The 20,254-nt window shown below is 41.3% G+C and overlaps 1 protein-coding gene and 1 non-coding gene across 2 annotated transcripts; one reads left to right on the top strand and one right to left on the bottom strand.

Annotated features, from left to right (window-relative positions):
- Window positions 1-177: 177 nt before the first annotated feature.
- TRNAV-AAC lies at window positions 178-250 on the top strand. The gene has a single exon. It is a non-coding gene; the product is annotated as a tRNA-Val (tRNA).
- Window positions 251-4,504: 4,254 nt separating this feature from the next.
- USPL1 (ubiquitin specific peptidase like 1) lies at window positions 4,505-19,983 on the bottom strand. The gene is made up of 8 exons (XM_010005644.1): window positions 19,885-19,983; window positions 19,207-19,335; window positions 17,447-18,080; window positions 12,683-12,769; window positions 12,129-12,258; window positions 9,769-9,894; window positions 9,037-9,197; window positions 4,505-6,426 (listed from the first exon to the last, which is right to left on the bottom strand). The coding sequence occupies exons 1-8, from the start codon at window positions 19,981-19,983 to the stop codon at window positions 4,505-4,507; spliced, it is 3,288 nt and encodes a 1,095-aa protein (XP_010003946.1).
- Window positions 19,984-20,254: the final 271 nt, after the last annotated feature.

Raw genomic sequence — 20,254 nt, 5'->3', positions numbered from 1 at the left:
GGGTGTTTTTTTTATAGCGCCGTGTCTTTTTCCCCTCCCTGCCGGGCGGTTGGGTCCGGCCTGTGCCACCTTTATGCTGGTGGGAGCTGGTCCTGCCGGGAGTGCGGGGCTGCTCAGCCCGGCCCCGCTGCGGGACCCGCTCAAGGGCGGCGGCAGAGAGAGCACTAGCATGGCGCGGTTTCCGTAGTGTAGTGGTTATCACGTTCGCCTAACACGCGAAAGGTCCCCGGTTCGAAACCGGGCGGAAACACCAGTGTTTTTTTCCCCCCCTTCATTTTCCCGTATCACCGTGGGGGGAGCGGCCGGTCCTTCCCGGGCAGGCCTTGGGAGGTCCCCGCAGCAGCAGCAAACTCCGGACGAAACATGGAGAACCAGCAGGATTCCGGCCCCGTGGTGAGTCGGCCCGAGAACAGCCCCGGTTTGGCTGCAGGTCAGGCCAGTCCATCACGCAATTCCTGGTGCTGCCGCAAAGCAGCTGAAACCCGGATCTTCCCGCGGCAAAGCCCGGCTGGAGGCAGAGGGAAGGAAAAAGCGATGGATGCTCACTGGAATAGCTTACATTGCTGTCTTAGAAAGTGCAAACACACGACTGTTTTCTCACGGCTTCCCCTGTGAATGAAACCTCCTGCTCTGCTGCACCGAAGAGCAAACCAGAGAAAACACAGAAAATAACTACACGTAAGGTAGTTACAGTACATTAGAACTATGAAACACTGCCTAAAACCTCCAATATATATTTAATACATAAGAATGATGGGCCGTCCTCTCTCTAAACCAAAGAGGTTGAACTCACAGTCCATTAGCAGAGGGATAGAACATACATCAGCTGAAGGTCTCCTCCTCTTAAACTGCCCATCTCTGGCCTTTGCATTGCAAGGTTCTGCGACAGGACCCGTCACCAGGGCCAAAGTCCATTTTTCCAAATAGGAAAGGGGAGATGCCTCCTCACCAGGTACTTCTGTGGTGGGTTTCCCAGCACACTGCCAACCCTTACAGCTCACAGGTTATTTTATCATGTCACCTGCTTGCCCTGTTCTCCACTGGACGGGATTACTCTGCCTTGGACACCATAGCAGCCCATTTGGAAAGCCATCTGCATGGAAGAGTGACATGGACTCCTGTCCAGGGAGAAACATCTGGCAGTTTTTTCAGCCCCTTTCCAGAAAATACAAGCTGGAGGCACCTGGACCCCAAGAGGTTACCCTTCCTGTTGCTACATGAAAAAGGCCAGGCCTAGTTCTTTTCCTCCCGTGGCTCCACCGTGCTCTCCTGCCCTGTGCAGCTTCAGCAGCTCCCTCCCAAAGATCTGGACCGTGTCTGCACATCGTGATGCAAAACTAAGCTGCAAACTTCATCAGCCTTATAGTCCTGTTCACCTTCTTCTCTCTCCTGCTTCTTCCACATGCTGTCTTAGATCTATACTTGGATTGTAAGCTCTTCCACTCCAAGATTGAATCCTGGTGGACTTTAAAGCACAGCACAAACTGCATATTGCGCTGCATAATCTGCCTGGAAGGCAACATGCTTTGCTCTGAGCATGAAGGGGCTCACATGGAGAACAACAGCTGCTCAGCTTTCCAAAAGGAACATGGACAGGACACAACTGCTCTCATTGATTCATTAGCAAGAAAGGAATAATTATTTAAAGGAAAAAAACACTGGGAGAAAAATAAATGGCAATAGCCAGTCATGAAAAATATCAAGATCAAAATCAATTTGTAAGCAGCACCACAGTGAATTTCTAGCAGTGCTCTAGCAGGTATTTAAAAATCTATCTAGGCAGCTTTGCAGATGAGCTGGTTTATGGGCAGGTTGAGAGAAGGTTGTTCCTAAAGTCTGTTTGATAAAACGTGTTTGAATATATAATGAAGTAGTAAGATCTGACTCAATGCAGAGCTGCTTCTGGACTGAAACCTGTAAATCTCCAAGTGCCACAAGTGTGCTTTTCCCAACTCGGAAGACACAAGATCATGTGATCCAAGAGGTGAAGCAGCATGTAAAATACAATCCCTTTAAGTGCTCAAAGCCACTAGACTTTTAGAAGCTTACCCTGTAACACTGACAAACCTCCAAAATACAATTACTAGCTTCTGCTCACTAACCATACTTGCTCTATACCCACCCAGCCTATTCCTAATTGTCTGAAAAACTAATACTTGCTTTCTCTTTATAGCAAGTTAAAACCTGATCATCCAGCCTTCATTTTAAAACTAGTCCCAAAACAAAAAGCCCAGTCACCACTAAATTCCAAATGCTTTTTTTTGGGCATGGGGTTTTCATTCAATCTCAGCTGAATTCACACTTGCACAGGGTTAAAGGCAGTAAAACATTGACAAAAACAGACCAATCTGCTCAGCATCTTTTCAGCAACCATTTCTGAAAAAAGGCAGCAAAGAACTTGCAGCACTAACAGATTTACTTTAATCTCAAGTGCTATTTATTTTCTCTTGCAGCATCTATACATACGGGTACTCACAATGTCTGCTGCACAGCTGCAGAGGCAGGACTAACACTGGTTTGCTGAGATGCTGCCAGCAGCCACCAGAGCCCTTGCTTCTGTCTAGGCACGTACGCACCAGAGATGTGCCCTCATACCTTTCCCTGCTATTATCTTACTCCTTACAGCAGGACTTCTTCATCTTCTAGTGGGGTCTCTTCTGCACCTTGCCCTACACATCCTGCATTCCTCCAACCCCAGGCTCGATGCTCCACCCCCCCCTTGGTCTGTGCCATGTCCCAAGCCAGTGGTGAAGGAGCTCCCACTTCACAGCCACAGGCAGCTGCAATCCAGTTGGTCAGTGATGGCACCTACCCCTGCTCAGGGAAACCTCTGCAACAGGCAGTCCTGGTGGTGAGACATTCTGCTTTTTACTCATTTGTATACGTAGAAAACACTGGTTACAAAATTCCACAAGAAAATCCTCCTCCCTCCCGTCTTGCCGAGACATCTATTTTATTCACTGACAAGTCAAACTCTAAGTCTGGTGAGTTTATTTTGTTGGGTTTAGTTTGTTTTTTAAATAAGGGCATTCACAAGCAGGCAATAATTTCACCATCAGTACACTGGCCCTTTACATTCAGAATCCATTGGTTTGTTTTCTATTGTAACATTACCAGTTACAACATTTAAAACAAAGAAGAAACTCAAGTTCTTTATGAATACTTTTATTACAAGAATGAAACCATTTATGACCTAAAGTGTCAGTTTGATAAACAGGTCTGTAACTGCAAGAGAAATAGCTTGGCAAGGTGAGTCCAGTGCCACTGACAGCTTTCAAACACTTTTTGAACCTGGTTCAAGCAATCTTACACTATTTAGATCTGCAGCCATGCCCTGTAATTACAATTGTGTTCAACTGCATCCTGGGAGAGGAAGACTGAGGACTTGTATTTTGAACTTGGGATCTAAACTAATGAAAAAATGCAGAATATCTCTAAAAATGGCTGAAACAAAGACTTGCTGACAAAATCCTTGTTATTTCTGAGTACAAGAAAAATGTACAGCTAATCTAATTTAGCATATAATCCCCTCAGCTCTGCCTTTGAATTTAAAAGACTCCCATCTAGCAAAATGAAAGCTGTACAAATCCATGAACACCAAGATGTGAATCCCTCTGCTTATTCACTGCTGTCTTGCCACCTTTTCCAATTACTTTCTTCCTACTGACCTTGCCTCTCCTGCTAGCAAGTACAGCAATGGGTGCTAACTTACAGTTAATTTTATTTCTTTTATTAGTGAATTTGCAGCTATGAGTAATTAAAAGCTACATCTGATATTATTTCTTAGTTCTGCAAACTCTGGCCCAAATCTTATTAATTTTACTTTAAAAAATAAACTGGCTTAGAAAAATATCTTGCCAAGTTACATTTTCAATTACCCAGGATAAAAACTCAGTATGTACAATAACCTTAGACAGGAAAATTTCTGCAATGTATCCAAAGGGTGTAGAGATCAGGGTGAGCTTGTTAGAACTGTCATTCTGAGAGGAGCAGAGTTCCTAATTGAACACCGGCCTTGAGTTTAGTGTTGCAAATGATCTCAGTATCAAAGGATGCAAACATCCCTGATTCGGGAAGGTACTTTAAAAAAAAAAAAAGTCAGACAAAAGGACTTCAAGAGTTGGATGATCCTGTAAAATTAATTGCTACTACCTGAAAAATATTTCTAACACCATTCCATTGACAAGACTACTGAAATGTATTATTTCTTCAACTCTGTAGAATATGGGTAAGTTTTCCATACTAAAAGCAGCAAAAATTAAGACTCACAGGAGCTTTTAATTAAACATCATATCTGACAGCTAAAGTAACTGCTTCTTAGAAAAATAAAATGCATCAAAACCTTATTTGTCTGCTACAGTAAAATTATAAGAAAAAAAATACTTCAAATGTAAATTGTTCAAGTACATCCAGTGTGCAATTAAATTAGTTAGAAAACATAATTTAATAGTGCTTTGTTTCAAAATATACATAATATTGAAAAATACTTAAAGAAACTTAGTATTTACCAAGTTTCAAACAGAGTTTCATCAAAATGAGGTACATCTATGTCACCTGCCATTGAGCTTGGTGCTGAAATGGAGAACAGGTCTTCAAGGATATCTTCTCTCACAGGGCTTTCAAAAGCAAGTTTTTTCACACTGGGTTTGCTTATTGCATGAAGTTCTGAGTAACTTTCCTTCAAAGGACTGTAATAGTTGTGGTCCTCGTTCGTCACAGCTGCATGTGGCACACTGGACTTCTCATCAGTCACTGTTGCTGCAACATTGCTATCCACCATTTCCATGTACATACATTCATCTTCACTTCTGGGTGCCTCTAAGGAAGCAACAGTTGAAGTAGGGGACAGAAGTTCTGCCAGTATTTCGTCACTGCTATTATGGCTACTGCACCCTGATACAGAGTTTGCATTAAATTCAGATTCTTTATCTGCAACGTCCATCTGATGTTGCAGTTCCCTTAAAAAGCTCTGCAGTAATTCACTGTCATTGTGAGAAGCAGTCTGTGATGGGGTGCTCACATGTCCACTCACAGGGTTTCCACATTTCATCTGTTCCACTGCCAGCCTATCCAGCGAAGCCAACTTCTTCTTTTTAGCATTCAGTTTTTTTAACAGCTTTAGGCGAAGCTTTTTTGTTTTGTCCCTATCTGACATCTCTGCCTTCCCAGAGTTACAGGTAGGTGAATGGAGCTGAGTTGCATTACCTGAGCTACCCAAAGCACTTCCTGATTTAGTCCAAGTTGGACCTTTTACAGTGGTATGACTTGTTGTTGGAAGACGAGCGCTTTGAGAGAAACCTTTGACATTTGATAAAGGATGAGTATTACTACTCTGAGGAGCCACTGGCTTTGGAGTCTCAGTTGTTCTGTTTCCAGCTCTGCTTTGAAATCCACCAAAGTTACTTGCTCCCTTAACTGGCAACGGCATTTCACTTACTTTTTGCACTGAGGGAGCTGTGCGCATTCTCTCATTCTTGAGAGCTGAGGCACTCGAAGGCATAAAAGAAGTGTTCTTGGTTAGTAGTTTCTTTGCCCAGCTTCCTACAAATCCTCTTTTTTGGTCTTTGTGTGAAGGCTGGAAGGAATTATTGGCAGCAGCAGAATTGGCAACCTGAGAATTAACTACAGTTTTGCTTGCATCTTTCAAGTCAGGTGATTTTTGCATACTATTCTCTACTGGTGACAACTTCTTATTTAGCTGTAGCTCTGAATTTAATCTGTGTTCTCTGTTGGGTAAATTAGTTCTGTTAGGTAAATTAGCTCTGTCATCTGTTCTTTGAGCAAGCAGCAAGTCAGTTGGATCTGGGTCATGTTTTCTGGGCACAGGAGGAGTAATACTTGCTAGGTTCAACTCTTCTAGAGGCAAGCATATGCTGGAATTTTCATATAACGTTGCTTTGTTGTTCATAGCTAGACTAGTTCCAGCAAACCCTCCTTTATATGGAGTGCTAGGTGAAGAAGCTAGTTCCCCCCATTGCAGTGTGCCCATTTCAACAAGGTTACTTCCCACCATCTGTCCATTTGACTGCGATTTACCTTCTGAGTCAACCTGAATTTCTTCAAGCATCAGTGTTACAAGATCATCACGTGCCACATTTTCCAAGTCATGATGAACACTACTTTCATCCTCAGTTACCCGCTGCTGTTTCTGATCTGGAGTTCTTACAGAATCCTCTTTGTGATGTTCTGCAGGTATTTTATCCACAGTGTTAATAACACCACAATGCAAGACTGTGGAATTTGGCTGTACATTATTAAGACGAAAATCTTCAATATTTTTACTCTGGAACTGTGCATTCAATTCTTCTGACACACGGGATGTTTTCTTTTCCCAGATAACAATATGAATCTCTGAAGGAGGAACTTCAAATCTTGTATATCTCTTGCAATATGGCCCCTTTAAATCATCACATTCAAGCCAAGTTCCTGAAAAATAAACAGCAACCAGTGTAAAGACTCAAAGACTTAAAATTGAAGTCACTATCCTCAGACATTTGTGAAATATTTTGCTTAACCCATTTCTCTGACAAGCAGAACATAAAGGGTTTTTTCTCCATTCTTTCATTCTCCATTCATCTCTCCATTCTCCATTTATCATCAGGAAAAATGGGGAGATTTCCACTGTAAAAAGATCATACACAAGCAGAATTTGCAGCAATATCATTAAAAGTCAGAGTAGGTAAATGAAAAAAAAACCACTAAGATATTTGTCTGAGTTAAAAATGCTTGTCTGAATCAAAATGTGGGCCTGTGGCTGAATGAAGTGGGTGCTGTGGTGGTGGAGGATACGGAGAAGGCAGAGTTGCTGATCCCTTTCTTTGCTTCTGTCTTCACTGCTAAGGCTGACCCTCAAGAGTTCCAGACCTTCAAGACCACAGAGGAAGTGAGGAGAAAGGAAGACCCTGCCTTGGTTGAAGAGGACTGGGTTAGAGCTAAGTAAAGTGGACATCCACAGATCCATGGGCCCCAACAGGATGGACCTGAGAGTGCTCAGGTAGCTGGCAGAAGTCATTGCTAGACTGTGTTCCATCATCTTTGGCAAATTGTGGAGAACAGGAGAGATGCCCGAGGACTGGAGAAAAGCCCATGTCACTCCAGTCTTCAAGAAGGGCAAGATAGAGGATGCAGGTAACAACAGACCAGTCAGCCTCACCTCCATCCCTGAAAAGATGATGGAACTGCTAGTTCTTTTCTGCCATCTCAAAGCATGTTGAGGTAGACGGTCATCAGGAGTAGTGAGAATGGATTCACCAAGGGGAAGTCATGCTTGAGCAATCTTTGATGGCATAACTGGATGGATAGATAAGGGTAGAGCACTGGATGTGGCATACCTTGATTTCAGCAAGGCTTTCAAGCCTGTCCCCCATAGCATCCTCACAGTCAAACTAAAAAAGTATGGACTGGATGATAGGGCAGTGAAGTGGATTGGATATTGGTTGAAGGACAAAGATCAGAGTTGTGGTAACTGCGGCAGAGTCTAGCTGGAGACTTGTGTCTAGTAGGGTCACCCTTGTGTCTAGTAGGGATTGGTACTGGGTCCAGCCCTGTTCAATATATTCCTTAATGGCCTGGAGGAAGGGACAGAGGGTATCCTCAGCAAGTTGGCTGATGATATCAAACTGGGAGGGGTGGCTGACACACCAAAGGGCTGTGCCATCCAGTGTGACCGGGACAGACTGGAGAGTTGGGCAGGAAGTGTGGGGTATTGCACTGTAGGAATAACCCATGTCAGTACTGGTTGGGAGCTGATCTGCTGGAGAGCAGCTTTGGGGAGAAGGACTTTGGGGTCCTAACGGACAACAGGCTGCCCATGTGCTGACAACGTGCCCTGGCAGCCAAGAAACCTAATGGCATCCCGGTGTGCATTAAGAAGAGTGTGGCCAGCAGGTTGAGGGAGGTTCTGCTCCCCCTCTACTCTGTCCTGGTGAAGCTGCACCTGGAGTACTGTGTCCAATTTTGGGCTCCCCAGTTCATAAAGGATAAGGAACTACTAGAAAGTCCAGTGCAGGGCCACAACAACTATTAGAGGAATGGAGCATCTGCCCTATGAAAAAAGGCTGGATCTATTTAGTCTGAAGAAGAGGAGACTGAGGGGGCATCTCATAAACGCTTATAAATATCTTCAAAGATATTTGATTTATAAATGATCTTCAGAGGTCCCTGCCAACCCTGATGATTCTATAAGACACGCACAGTTCTGAGTGAAGGGCCATCTCTCAAATTAAGTTCCTCTGTAGACTTATACATTTCTTGGGTGAGAGGCGCGGGGGTTTAAAAGAAACTGCTCATTTTAATAGTCTGCCTCACCATCTGCAAGTCGTTCATATGTCATGAGCAAATATTTTACAGCTTTAAGAATTTCAAAATAAATATACCTCATGTATAGGATGTTCCTAACAAGGCACTTCTCCACTACTTGCTCTTCCTATTTCTTCTTAAAACTCTGGCAGTACAATTTATACAATTCTTGTGTTGTCAGAACACTTGTTAAGCCTGCATTCCATTCTCTCTACAGAAGCATGAGAATCAAAATATCGACTTTTCACCTTCTGTGATTATAAAGTTTCTATCAATGGTACAATCATCATACCATTAATAATGCTACTAACATGGTATTGTGCTTCAGGTACAGTACATTTCAGAAGTGACAAGAAACTTCATTAATGCTGGTAGTTCCATAGGTTCCCTCACTTCCAGCCAAGAATGGATTAAAAGTAACCAATATAATTTGTCCCAGAGCCATGCTCAGACTGTATTTTTAAACTTTTACAAGCTTAAAACTCTACCCAAATAACTTTTGGCACTGAGTACAGGACAGTACAGAACACTGCTGAAGAAATCAGTTACACCAAACTGAAACCTTCACCCTAAATAATAAAGTTCCCAGTTTTTCATAAAACTTTAACATGAAGCATAGAAGACAGACAAAAGAAATCCCTTTCATTATATGCAGACTGTTGAAACTATTGCAGTAACACATTAAACACTATTTGCTGTAAACTCAGGAAGAATTATAATCAAATTCATGGTTCTTACCATCAGGATTCAAAGCCCAGGTTATGAAGTGCTTCTTATCTGTTTGATATTGAACAACAGATGTTATTTGGTAGGTGTCTTCTTCAAATTGAAATGAATAGCTCTTCAGGTTGTTATGTGGCAAGCCTTCTACGAAATGTAACATTAATATTGAGGATATTCTAATAAAGAAACAATAAAGAATAAGTTTATTACAACAAAATAGTGGCAAAAGTTCCTAGTGGAAAAGTAAGGAATCTCAAAGAGTATGCAGTCCTGCTCTTAGTATTCTACTTCCACACAGGGTTCTTCAGAGTGTATGGTAGTCAAAGGATAAGAATATCTCAACTGGATATTCCATTTTGTTATAGATTTGGGGAAGAAACACAAGCACATAAGGAATTTTGGGAGTGAGGAAAACGTGAAAAAAAATAGGAGACAACTGTGCCGTAACTACAGAAGGAAAGGACACTGTTCCTAAGTCAAACTAGTAAACATAAATGATCAGACAACAGGGGTTTTAGAAAAGCTGACGGTCAGCATTTTAAACACTGCTCTATATGTTTCAGTCTTACTAAACATCATTTGCCACCTCAGCATTTAAGAATTACCTAAAATATTTTAAAATGAGTATTTATTGGAGTTTAAAGTTTAGAGTCTCTGTAAACTCAAGAGAATAGTTCAGTTTTGGAAGTGATACCTTCAGTAAATTTTTTATGTATTTTATTTTCAAGTTAATGTATTCAAACTTACTTTTCCAGTATCATCTGTCTTCTTTGAGATCTATCACTGCAGCTATTACATGGTCCAACATGAACAGCATTAAGTGGATGCCAATGGGGGATTATATTTGTGAATGTTGTTAGTGTTTTCCTAACTCTGGAAACACACACACGAAAAAAAAAAGAGTTAATCGAGTTGTTGATCAGAAAACAATGAAAATACACACTTTACTAGGAGAAAAAAAAAATATTAAAATGTTAAGACAAAGCCAAATTCTATTCATATTCCTGCCATTTCTACAAATTCCCCTGTGACTGCATCACATCCAAGTCAGCACTGAATTCAGCTCTGCCAAACAGTATCAGTCACCCTTTGTTCTCAGCAGCTCTGTGGCCTTCAATTTTGCAGTATTTGCTCTTTCTCCCTTAACATGTTATCTCTGTTTCCTTTCCAACATAAGACAGAGCTTGTACCAGGATCTGCATACTCTACTAGCTAATACAGACCTCAAGGAGAAAGCGCTAGCAAATTACATCAGATGTTATACAAGGTCTTATTTTCAAAAAACAGTACAGTCAGAACTGAGATTACACAGAAGTTATATTGTATGAAAATACAATGTATGAGATATTAAAGTGAAATAACATAGTTTATTAATTCATTACCCACATAAAAGACTTCCTTTATATACAACCTAATCTAGATTTTTCAACTTTTAAAAAAATCCACAGAGTAACAAAGGCTCTTGAACACATCCTATTATCCAGGACTACACATTAGCTGACAGCACAGATTTCATTAATCTCACCTCACTTGAGGATCTAGAATTTTATTGCATAAACCTGAGATAGTGGAAACAGGTATTTTTGAAGCACAGTGTGCTGTCTTCTGAGGGTATCTCTTTTTCTGCTGACTCTAAAAGGAGGCTAAATGACTAGCTTGTACCTGCAGCTACACAGACCTAATCAATTTTCAGTAAGTTACTTCCCAGTAAGACTATTTTTAAATAGATAAATTATGCGAGAGAATCTGTTTCTTTGTAATCCAAATTAATATTACAAATATTTTTCAGCAGCAAAAGTGTACTTCATTCTTTAGAATTACAACTTCTATACTTGTCAAACTATCATAGCGAGTGTTCTGGTTTGGTGGGTTTTTTGGCAGCAGGGGAAGGGCGTCAGGAGTGGCTTCGGTAAGAAGCTGAGAAGCTCCTCCTGCTCCAAACCCAGCCAAGGAGCCATTAGAAGGACAATAGATGCACCTCAGCCATTAAAAGGAAGAACAGCTATAACACCTGAGCAGAGAAGCACTTGAGGTAGAAGAGCTGTGCCAGAGCAGTCCTGGGGAAGGAGAGTGGTGCTGGTGGTTGGTGAGGACAAGGGGGAAGAAGGTGCCTGTGCAGAAGTTTCCCTGCAACCCATGGTGAGATGGCAGGCAGTCCCCCTGCACTCGTGCAGGAACGTGGTGGAACATTCCCTGAAGGCGCCAGGAGGGGTGAACTTGGCCAGTGGACTTGGATTTTGTGGCCAGAGGATTTGCTGCCTATGGACTCTGCGCAGCTTTGGAAGACCCCGGCGCCAGGGGAGTTTGTTCCTGAAGCAGCCCCTGACTCTGTGGGAAGCCCAGGCTGGAGCAGCTCTGGACCTCGTGGGAAGGACTCAGGAAGGAGAGGTTCATGGAGGACTCTGTCCCATGAGAGGGACCCCGTGGGGAAGCAGGGAAGGACTGTAAGGAATTCTTCTTCCTGAGAAGGAAGGAGCAGCAGGAACTACCAGCCTGTGAAGTGACTCTAAACCCCATCCCATGTCCCCCTGTGCTGCTGGGGAGAAGGAGGGAGAGAAACCGGGAACAAAGCGATTTGGGCGCGGGAAGGGAAGGGTGGGGTAACATATGCAAGCCCTGCTCTTTGTGTTGTCTGTGTCCTGTGTGTGTTTGCTTACTGTGAAATTAAATTATTATTTTTTTCACCCGAGTTGAGTCTGTTTTGCCCGGGACCTTAATAGGTGAAGAACCCTCTTTGTCCTTTGTCTCGACCCATGACCTCTGTCGTCCTCATCCCAGAGTGTGTGTGTGTGGGAGTTGAGTGAGCGGCCATGGGGCTGTTCCTTTGTTGTTGTGTTGGGCCCAAACCATGACAGCAAACATGGCCAGAGACTCACACAGTTACCTGCTATTTCTTTCTTCATTAAGTGATAACATGGTTTCCTAAGACAGCACATAGCAGTAAATTATTTGCAAACACTAGCCTAAAAAAGGGGATCACATAAAACCTCACCAACAAGCTTAAGCTGTATAAAACCTAGAGATCTGGCGAAGATCACCTATTACAAGCAGATTTAAAAAGCAGAGGTAGAACAATTATGTAGAAGCTACTTAAATAAGAATCTTACCGGTCTTGGTATTTGTAGCCACAACATACGCATTCAAACTTCCATGAAAACGAATGCAAGAATAGCTTCTCAGCTTGTTGATCCAGTTTTAAGAGTAGAGGGAGGGCAAACGCTGGACTATCCTTCTTACCTTCAGAGATGAGACAGAAAAGAAGTCACTGAATATTTGAAATCAGGTTTAAGTAGATCAAATTAGGAAGAAAATAAGCTTATTGCTATGATTTAATTCTAGTTATCCCATCAAGGCTGTGTGTCTAATCCTCACAACAAAAGGATTGAACCATGTTATTAGGTTGTTATCAGGGACAATTTCATGACCACAGCAGAGTTACAAAGACAAGAAAACGCTCTCTACAAAGTCAGAAACAGTCAAGGGACAAAACAGCTGATAACTCTGTAAAGTATGTGTATGGCACCAATTAAAAAAATAAGAAGTATTTGCAGGCCCTCTGGGAGGCATATTTACATACTATTTTTATGTATGGACATAATAGAAGGCTTTACCTGTAGAGTTTCCTGGAAGTGAATACTAAGATGCTGCACTGATTACTCACCCAATTCATTCTTAAGCCGAGGTTGAAGCTGTGTAAAAATTATGTTTCTGATTTCATTGAGATAAGATTCTGCCTTTGGAAGAACATCTGAAATAAAAAAACCCCACATATATATGTGTACATAATATATATTTAATAATACATATGTAGATAATACACATTTAAGTGTGACAGCCCCACCCTTTAACATACATGTGCATTCATTCTGTGCAAACTGATGCCTTTCATAATAACCTACTTGCCTAAAGCTGTGGGTAAAAGTGCCAATGTTTGGTGTTAATTGATTTGAAAATTAGAGAAGAATTTACAGAAGTTATTCACATTTTACTGCAGTCTGCTAACTAGAAATTATCCAACCTGACTTAAATTATGGCAAAGCATCTAAACCAATAGCTAGATAGTAATGACATTTAAGGGTAACCTAACCAAATATTACAAACACTGGAGACACAGAGATTAAGAGTAGATATTAAAACTCAAAACATTACAATCAAAAGTGCAAAAATCTGCTTGCATGCTTTGTGTCATACAATTAGTAATTACAAAATCTAAATGCTCTTTTCCAGGTTAAATAATAATTTCCTAAGTCAGTCTTTAAAATTACAATTATACTTTAAAACAGTGTACAGTATGTATCTTACTATGTATTTTAAATTAACAAGTTACATTGTTAATACACAACTACATTCTTTAAGCAAGAATGCAAGACTCTAATTCCTACTACAAAATTATGATCCTAACGTGCACAAATTAAAGGAAAGATTTAGAACAGCTACGGAAAGTATTTCTTACTTATAAAACCTATGTATATATAAGAGGTTAAGTTTCTTGCAGCTTCATTGCTTTGTTTTTAAAAAGAACTATATGTAAAAGATGCTGGCAAATTACAGAGAAGGACAAAAAACCACTACACCTATTTTCTACAACAACTTTTCACCCAGTCCCTACTCCTGCTGGAAGAAACTGATTTGTTTTGCAGTGGCTCCTGGAAATGAAAAGGGTTAAGTTATCTCAAACCACACTACATTCCAACATCTAACATCCCCATTTAAGGGTTCTTGCACACCAGAGACTCTTTAGAAACAGAGTACAACAGAGGGGAAAGAAAAACATACCAGGTTCTGTGATGGTAGAGGGCTTCCAGGTAATAGCTGAATACAGCTATCAAGAAGCCTGGCTTTCTAGCAAGCATGATATATGAACTACTTCAGAAGATTTTTGGAATTTTTTTCCCTCTGTTTTTTCTGCCATATGGTGGCTGAAACCCTTTTTGATACACCTATATTTTTCCCAGGAAAGATACTATATTCTTCAAGTTATCTATGGTTTTTCTGAGACTACAGTTTATATATCCAAAAACACTTTTCCCAGCATGTCTGTTGACAAGAAAATAATTCATGAAAGGTCCTGGCTAACTAAAGATCTATCAACTGTCTAACAGATAATCTCTTGGAAGTTTAGACTTCAGACACCAAGGGGTCAGTTCAAGAGGACTAAGCAAAACAGAACTTACAGAATCATAGAATCTTAGGGGTTGGAAGGGACCTCGAAAGATCATCTAGTCCAACCCCCCCATGCCAGAGCAGGGTTACCTAGAGTACATCACACAAGAACGCATCCAGGTGGGTTTTGAATGTCTCCAGTGAAGGAGACTCCACAACCTCCATGGGCAATCTGTTCCAGTGCTTAGTTTAAGAGTTTTAAACTGAATCCGTAGTATGGAAAATTAACAAAGGCCATACTAGTAGATTAGTGACACATTCTCCTCTGACTCCAGTGGTGCTGCCTGGAAGGTTGCCCCCAGCTGCCCATCACTGCCCCTGTGCTTGGAGTTTACACTCTTGGAACCTCTTAAGCTGCCCATGTGAGTACTTACTAACCCCTTCCAAACAATATGAATCAGGTTAATGTGTTTGACTTAATTTTGATTGAAACAGGTTAGGAAGCACTATCATCCACAGCACAGCTTACAGACCTCAGGGGAAGCATTCCTTCCACAAGTGCAGCTGGAGCCAGAAGACAAAATAAGTTCCCAGCTTTACTATTTTTGGTGTGACAAGGCAACTGCCCATTTATACGAGGATATAAACCACAACAGAAATTATTTTTAAGATTAAGATTAGAATAGCATCCTAATAAATCAGCCAGCAGAGGGGAAGGAAATAAAGCTGCAACTGGTGAGCCTACCAGGGGTAGTGTTTACAAACAGGGAAGGGCTGGTGGAAGATGTAGTGGGTGGAGGTTGTCTTGGGCACAGCGACCATGATATAATTTTCAATATGTGGTGAAGTTAGGAGGGTCGTCAGCAAAACCTCTACATTGGACTTCCAGAGGGCTGACTTTTGTCTTTTCAGGACGCTGGTTCCGGGAGTCCCTTGGGAAGCAGCCCTCAAAAACAAAGAAGCCCAGGAAGGCTGGGCTTACTTTGAATGAAATTATAAAGCTGCAGGAGCAGCAGTCTCCATGTGCTGAAAAAGCAGCCAGCGGAGAAGACGACCGGCCTGGTTAAGTGGGGAACTGTTACAAGAACTCAGAAATAAAAAGAGTGTATCAACTTTGGAAAAAGGAGGAGGTGGATCAGAAAGTATTCAAGGATAATGTAAGGGCACATAGAAAGAGAATTAAGAGATGCAAAAGCTCAGATAGAGCTTAAACTAGCCATCTCTGCAAAGGATAATAAAAAATGCTTTTATAAATACATTAATAACAAAAGGAGGGTCAGGGAAAATCTTCATTCCCTATTGGATCGGGGAGGTGGAGGAAGGAACTTACTAACAGAGGACAAGGAAAAGGCTGAGGTACTTAACACGTTCTTTGTCTCAATCTTTAACAAAAAGAATAGCTACCCTTAGGACAACTGGGCTCCTGAGTTGGTAGACAGGGATGGGGAGCAGAATCCCCCTCCTGTAATCCAGCAGGAAGTAGTTAGGGACTTGCTGTGTGACTTAGATCCCAATAAGTCCATGGGTCCAGATGGGATTCATCCTAGAGTGCTGAGAGAGCTGGCGGAAGAACTCGCTAAGCCGCTCTCAATCATTTATCACCAGTCCTGGCTGACTAGGGAGGTCCCAGATGACTGGAGGTTGGCCAATGTGACACCCACCCACAAGAAGGGCTGGAAGGATCCAGGGAACTATAGGCCTATCAGCCTGATCTTGGTGCCTGGCAAGATTATGGAACAGATCATCCTGAATGCCATCAAGCAGCATGTAGAAGACAACCAGGGGATCAGGTCCAGCCAACATGAGTTTAGGAAAGGAAGGTCCTGCCTGACCAATCTCATTTCCTTCTATGACTGGGTGACCCACCTACTGGATGAGGGGAAGGCTGTGGATGTCATGGTCTACCTCGACTTGAGCAAGGCCTTTGACACAGTCTCCCACAGCATCCTCCTGGAGAAGCCAGCAATCCATGGCTTGGACAGGTGCACCCTTCACTGGGTGAAGAACTGGGTGGATGACCAGGCCCAGAGAATGATGCTGAATGGAGCTGCATCCAGCTGGTGTCTGGTGACCAGCAGTGTGCCCCAGGAATCAATACTGGGCCCAGTCCTATTCAACATCTTTACTGATGACCTGGATGTGGGGATTGAGTCTACCCTCAGTAAGTTTGCAGATGACACCAAGTTGAGAGGAGTGTTGATCTGCCAGAGGGTAGGAAGAAGCTGCAGGAGGACCTGAGCAGGCTGGGTCAGTGAGCCGAGGCCAATGGCATGAAATTCAACAAGACCAAGTGCAGGGTTCTGCACTTTGGCCACAATAACCCCAGGCAGCACTAGAGGCTGAGGGAAGAGTGGCTGGAGAGCAGCCCAGCAGAGAGGGACCTGGGAGTACTGGTTGACAGCTGAACATGAGCCAGCAGTGTGCCCAGGTGGCCTGGAAGGCCAATGGCATTCTGGCTTGTATCAGGAATAGTGTGGCCAGCAGGAGCACGGATGTGATTCTCCCCCTGTACTCAGCACTGGTGAAGCCTCACCTCGAGTACTGTGTCCAGTTCTGGGTCCCTCACTTCAAGGTTATTGAGGTGCTGGAGTAGGTCCAGAGAAGAGAAACAAGGCTGGTGAAAGAACTAGAGGGAAAAGTCTTACAGGGATAGGCTAAGGCAGCTGGGCTTGTTTAGCCTCGAGAAGACTCAGGGGAGACTTTATCACTCTCTTCGACTACCTGACAGGAGGCTGTAGTCAGGTGGGGGCTGGGCTCTTTTTCCAGGCAACTAGCAACAAGACAAGAGGGAACAGCCTCAAGCTGCTCCAGAGGAGCTTTTGGTTGGATATGAGGAAGTACTTCCTCATAGAGAGGGCGATTAGACATTGGAATGGACTTCCTAGGGAAGTGGTGGAGGCACTGTCCCTGGATGTGTTCAAGGAAAAGGCTGGATGTGGCACTTAGTGCCATGGTGTAGCTGATGTGGTGGTGTTGGTCATAGGCTGGACTTGATGATCTTGGAGGTCTTTTCCAGCCTTGGTGATCCTGTGATTCTGTGAAAGTAAGGTCCAATTATATAAACCATTCAGAAATTCTCTGGTGTTTCAAACTGCTTTCAAAGTGTGCAAGTTTGCCCAAAGAAAAACAATTCTGGAGGTTACCAGCACTCTACTGGATAAAGAATATTACTCTGCAAATTCATGGGAATGAGTTGTAACTCGTTATTTTGAGATCCTGAAATAGAATGGAGGCATATTTAAGTGCAGTGTACTAAATTCCACATATCTGCAGCAGATCACAATAGTCTGAGTATGAATAAACAGCAGATAATTTTACTCACCTTTTACTTTACTCCTTTCACAAGTATTCAGAAGCACAGTTGCTTGATTATATTTTGTTAAGAGTTTCTGGAGTAAACATTTTCCATCATTATTTTCTTCTGCCAGAGCAAATTTTAAAGTTTCTAAGTGTACCAGTGCTGACAAAATACAATCTAACCAACAAAGTTCATGTGTGTTTCTCCACTGGAGACATAAATCTGTGTTATTAGGGGAACCTTTATCATCTTTGAGCAAAATTTCAGATGTTGAGCAAAGTTCGGAATTTGGCAAGACTGGTGTTCTGGGACTAGAAGCCTGAGGAATTTCTTGATTGTTGTTGTTGGTTGTTTCCAAATCCACCTTCTGCATGCAAGACTCCACATTGTTATTGAGTTTCTGCTGGTCATTTGGTAGGCTTGACTTGGGAATACATGAGTTATTCTGATAACATCTGATGACATGGTCTGTACTGATAGCATGCTCAACTTTTACCACATTATTAGTTCTTGCTTTTTTTGGATACGATTCAACAGGAGAAAAGTCATTGCTATCATGTAATTTCCTTTTCTTATGAGTAGATGGACCGTCATGATTTACTGCATCAGCAGAAGTAATTATGCTGTTTAGTGGTTTATAACCAAGTGGGTAGATACACTAAAGAAAAGAAAGGAAATTACAGTGAAATCTACAAAGCAATTTCAGGTGAACAAGAGCTAAAAGAAAAGTAAAAACCATACTCTAAAAATAGAATGTAGGAATTCTGTAAAGTGATATTCTAATGTAATCAATACATAAATTCAACATACATATGACAGGAAGGGTGTTTTATCCAACCAGTGTCTTGTAAGTCATTGTGAAGTAAACAGAACAGTGACAATCAACACTACTTTTCCAGTAAGTGCTTCCAATTCCTGAACACAACCATATTTTGCTAAGGGAAGTCCCTTTATTCTGCTAAATCCATTCCTTTAGGATACAGACTTGGCATTATCATCTTGTGCCTGAGAGACTTTTGGTGCCAAAACAGGCAGGGTATCTTTCAAGATATCCTGATGCATTACACAGGGTCTTATATATATATATCTATTCTGCAACCAGAATATAGTTAAATCTGCTATTACCAATCCCCAGAATGATACTACAGTTATTTAAGAATGGGAAGGAAAAAGCAACTTAAAGACCCTTATCTAGTCTACTCTTCAGCTACTACTTTAAAGGCACCAGCCCATATGGGATTGTTATACCCTCCCCTCATACACAAAGCAGCGGAGAAGGAAGAAGCAGCAAAATCATGACTCAAATATTCAGAAGTAGAGAAATCCACCTAAGGTTAAATTTAAAAGGGGAAAAAAACTCCACCATTGTAATTATAATTACAAACCAATTTGTATTACCCATACTTAAAGAAGGGAAAATGGGAAGCTCACATCTGCTAGAGTTCATATTAGTTACATGGATCAAAGTTTTGCCTTGTACTCGATTTGGGCAAAGATGTATTTAGTACCACTTACATTCCCTTGTTAGGCAAACAAAACTCTCCTTTACTCATTTTAATATATTTTAATTCTTTAGAGTATCTAGCTATGCCTAAACACTGCATGTACACAGAGTAGTTAGGTTTTTGTCTATATCCAGGCAAACATCATCCAGCATAAGGACTCAAATGGGTCTTATTTCAAAAGTCTGGCTACCACCACCACCATCTGGAACTTAAAGAGGTGTAACTGCTGAAGTCAAAGGCTCCTGTACAACCAACTAAAACTGTTAATTCATGTAATACCTGAGGATTTTCACAAAGAAAAATGGACTCTTGAAAATTAATGCGGTAAGTCCGTAAAACTTGGATCTGGCCCTTCTCTTTGCAGACTGGACAATACTCATGTGTTGTTGTTTCCACAGGATCACACTTCTGAAAAAAAAAAATAAATAAAAAAAAAATAAAAAGAATGTATTTCATATATTATCCCAATTTAAGACATACATATATATCAAGATAGAAAACCAATGTGCAACTTCTAAATACAATACCTAATGAACTAGATTCTGGTTTTTAAGCATTTATAAGATATGTATTTATAAGATATGTATAAGATTTGTATGATAGAGTGTTCTCAACAAACTTATATTTTAAGTGTTCAAATATTTAATAAGGTATCTTCAACAAAATTATGCAACATTTCATTTTACTTGAACTAAGCCATGCTTTTTGCCTGGGAACACAAGATCTTTGAAAGACAAATCAATTTTCATAGGAATGCAAACAGTTGTAAAAACAGTGCCAGTAAAAAAAAATCATTGGCACAGATATAGTTAGAATAATCTTTCGCCATTGGTACAGATTTCCGTGGAAGATAATTTTGAGTTGTGTTTTTTTTGTAAAATTAAGACCAATTAAAAATTTCTCAAAGCAGAGAAAAAATATGAACTTTGCACACATATAAAATAAGTTTCAACTGACTTTTCCCAAATACCCCACCATGTGGAGTGTCGATTTCCCTATACCAGTCCCTTCTCCAATCACTTGCAAACCATTTGTAGTCTTCTGCGTATCCATCATTCTGAGCCACTGGCTAACTTATGTCACTTGTAACAATGTCATGACCACTAAGGACTTTTCAAAGACTCCTGAAAAATAAGAAGTGAATAAAACAATTAAATAAAAATACTATTATATCTTGGGAAACAAAAACAGCAACAATAATGCAGCCTGTATTTTCTGTGAGAATAAATCGTATTTTCTTAACTGAAAAGACTTGTTTTCTAATGCAGATTATGAATTCCAAAGTTTACATTAAGTCATATAATAGATTTAACAGCTGTAGGTCCTC

The sequence above is a fragment of the Chaetura pelagica genome, unplaced genomic scaffold (assembly GCF_000747805.2).
Source record: "Chaetura pelagica isolate M959 unplaced genomic scaffold, ChaPel_1.0 scaffold269, whole genome shotgun sequence".
NCBI lineage: Eukaryota > Metazoa > Chordata > Aves > Apodiformes > Apodidae > Chaetura > Chaetura pelagica.
Note: the sequence above shows the minus strand (reverse complement) of the source record. Positions and strands in the feature narration are given on the sequence as shown.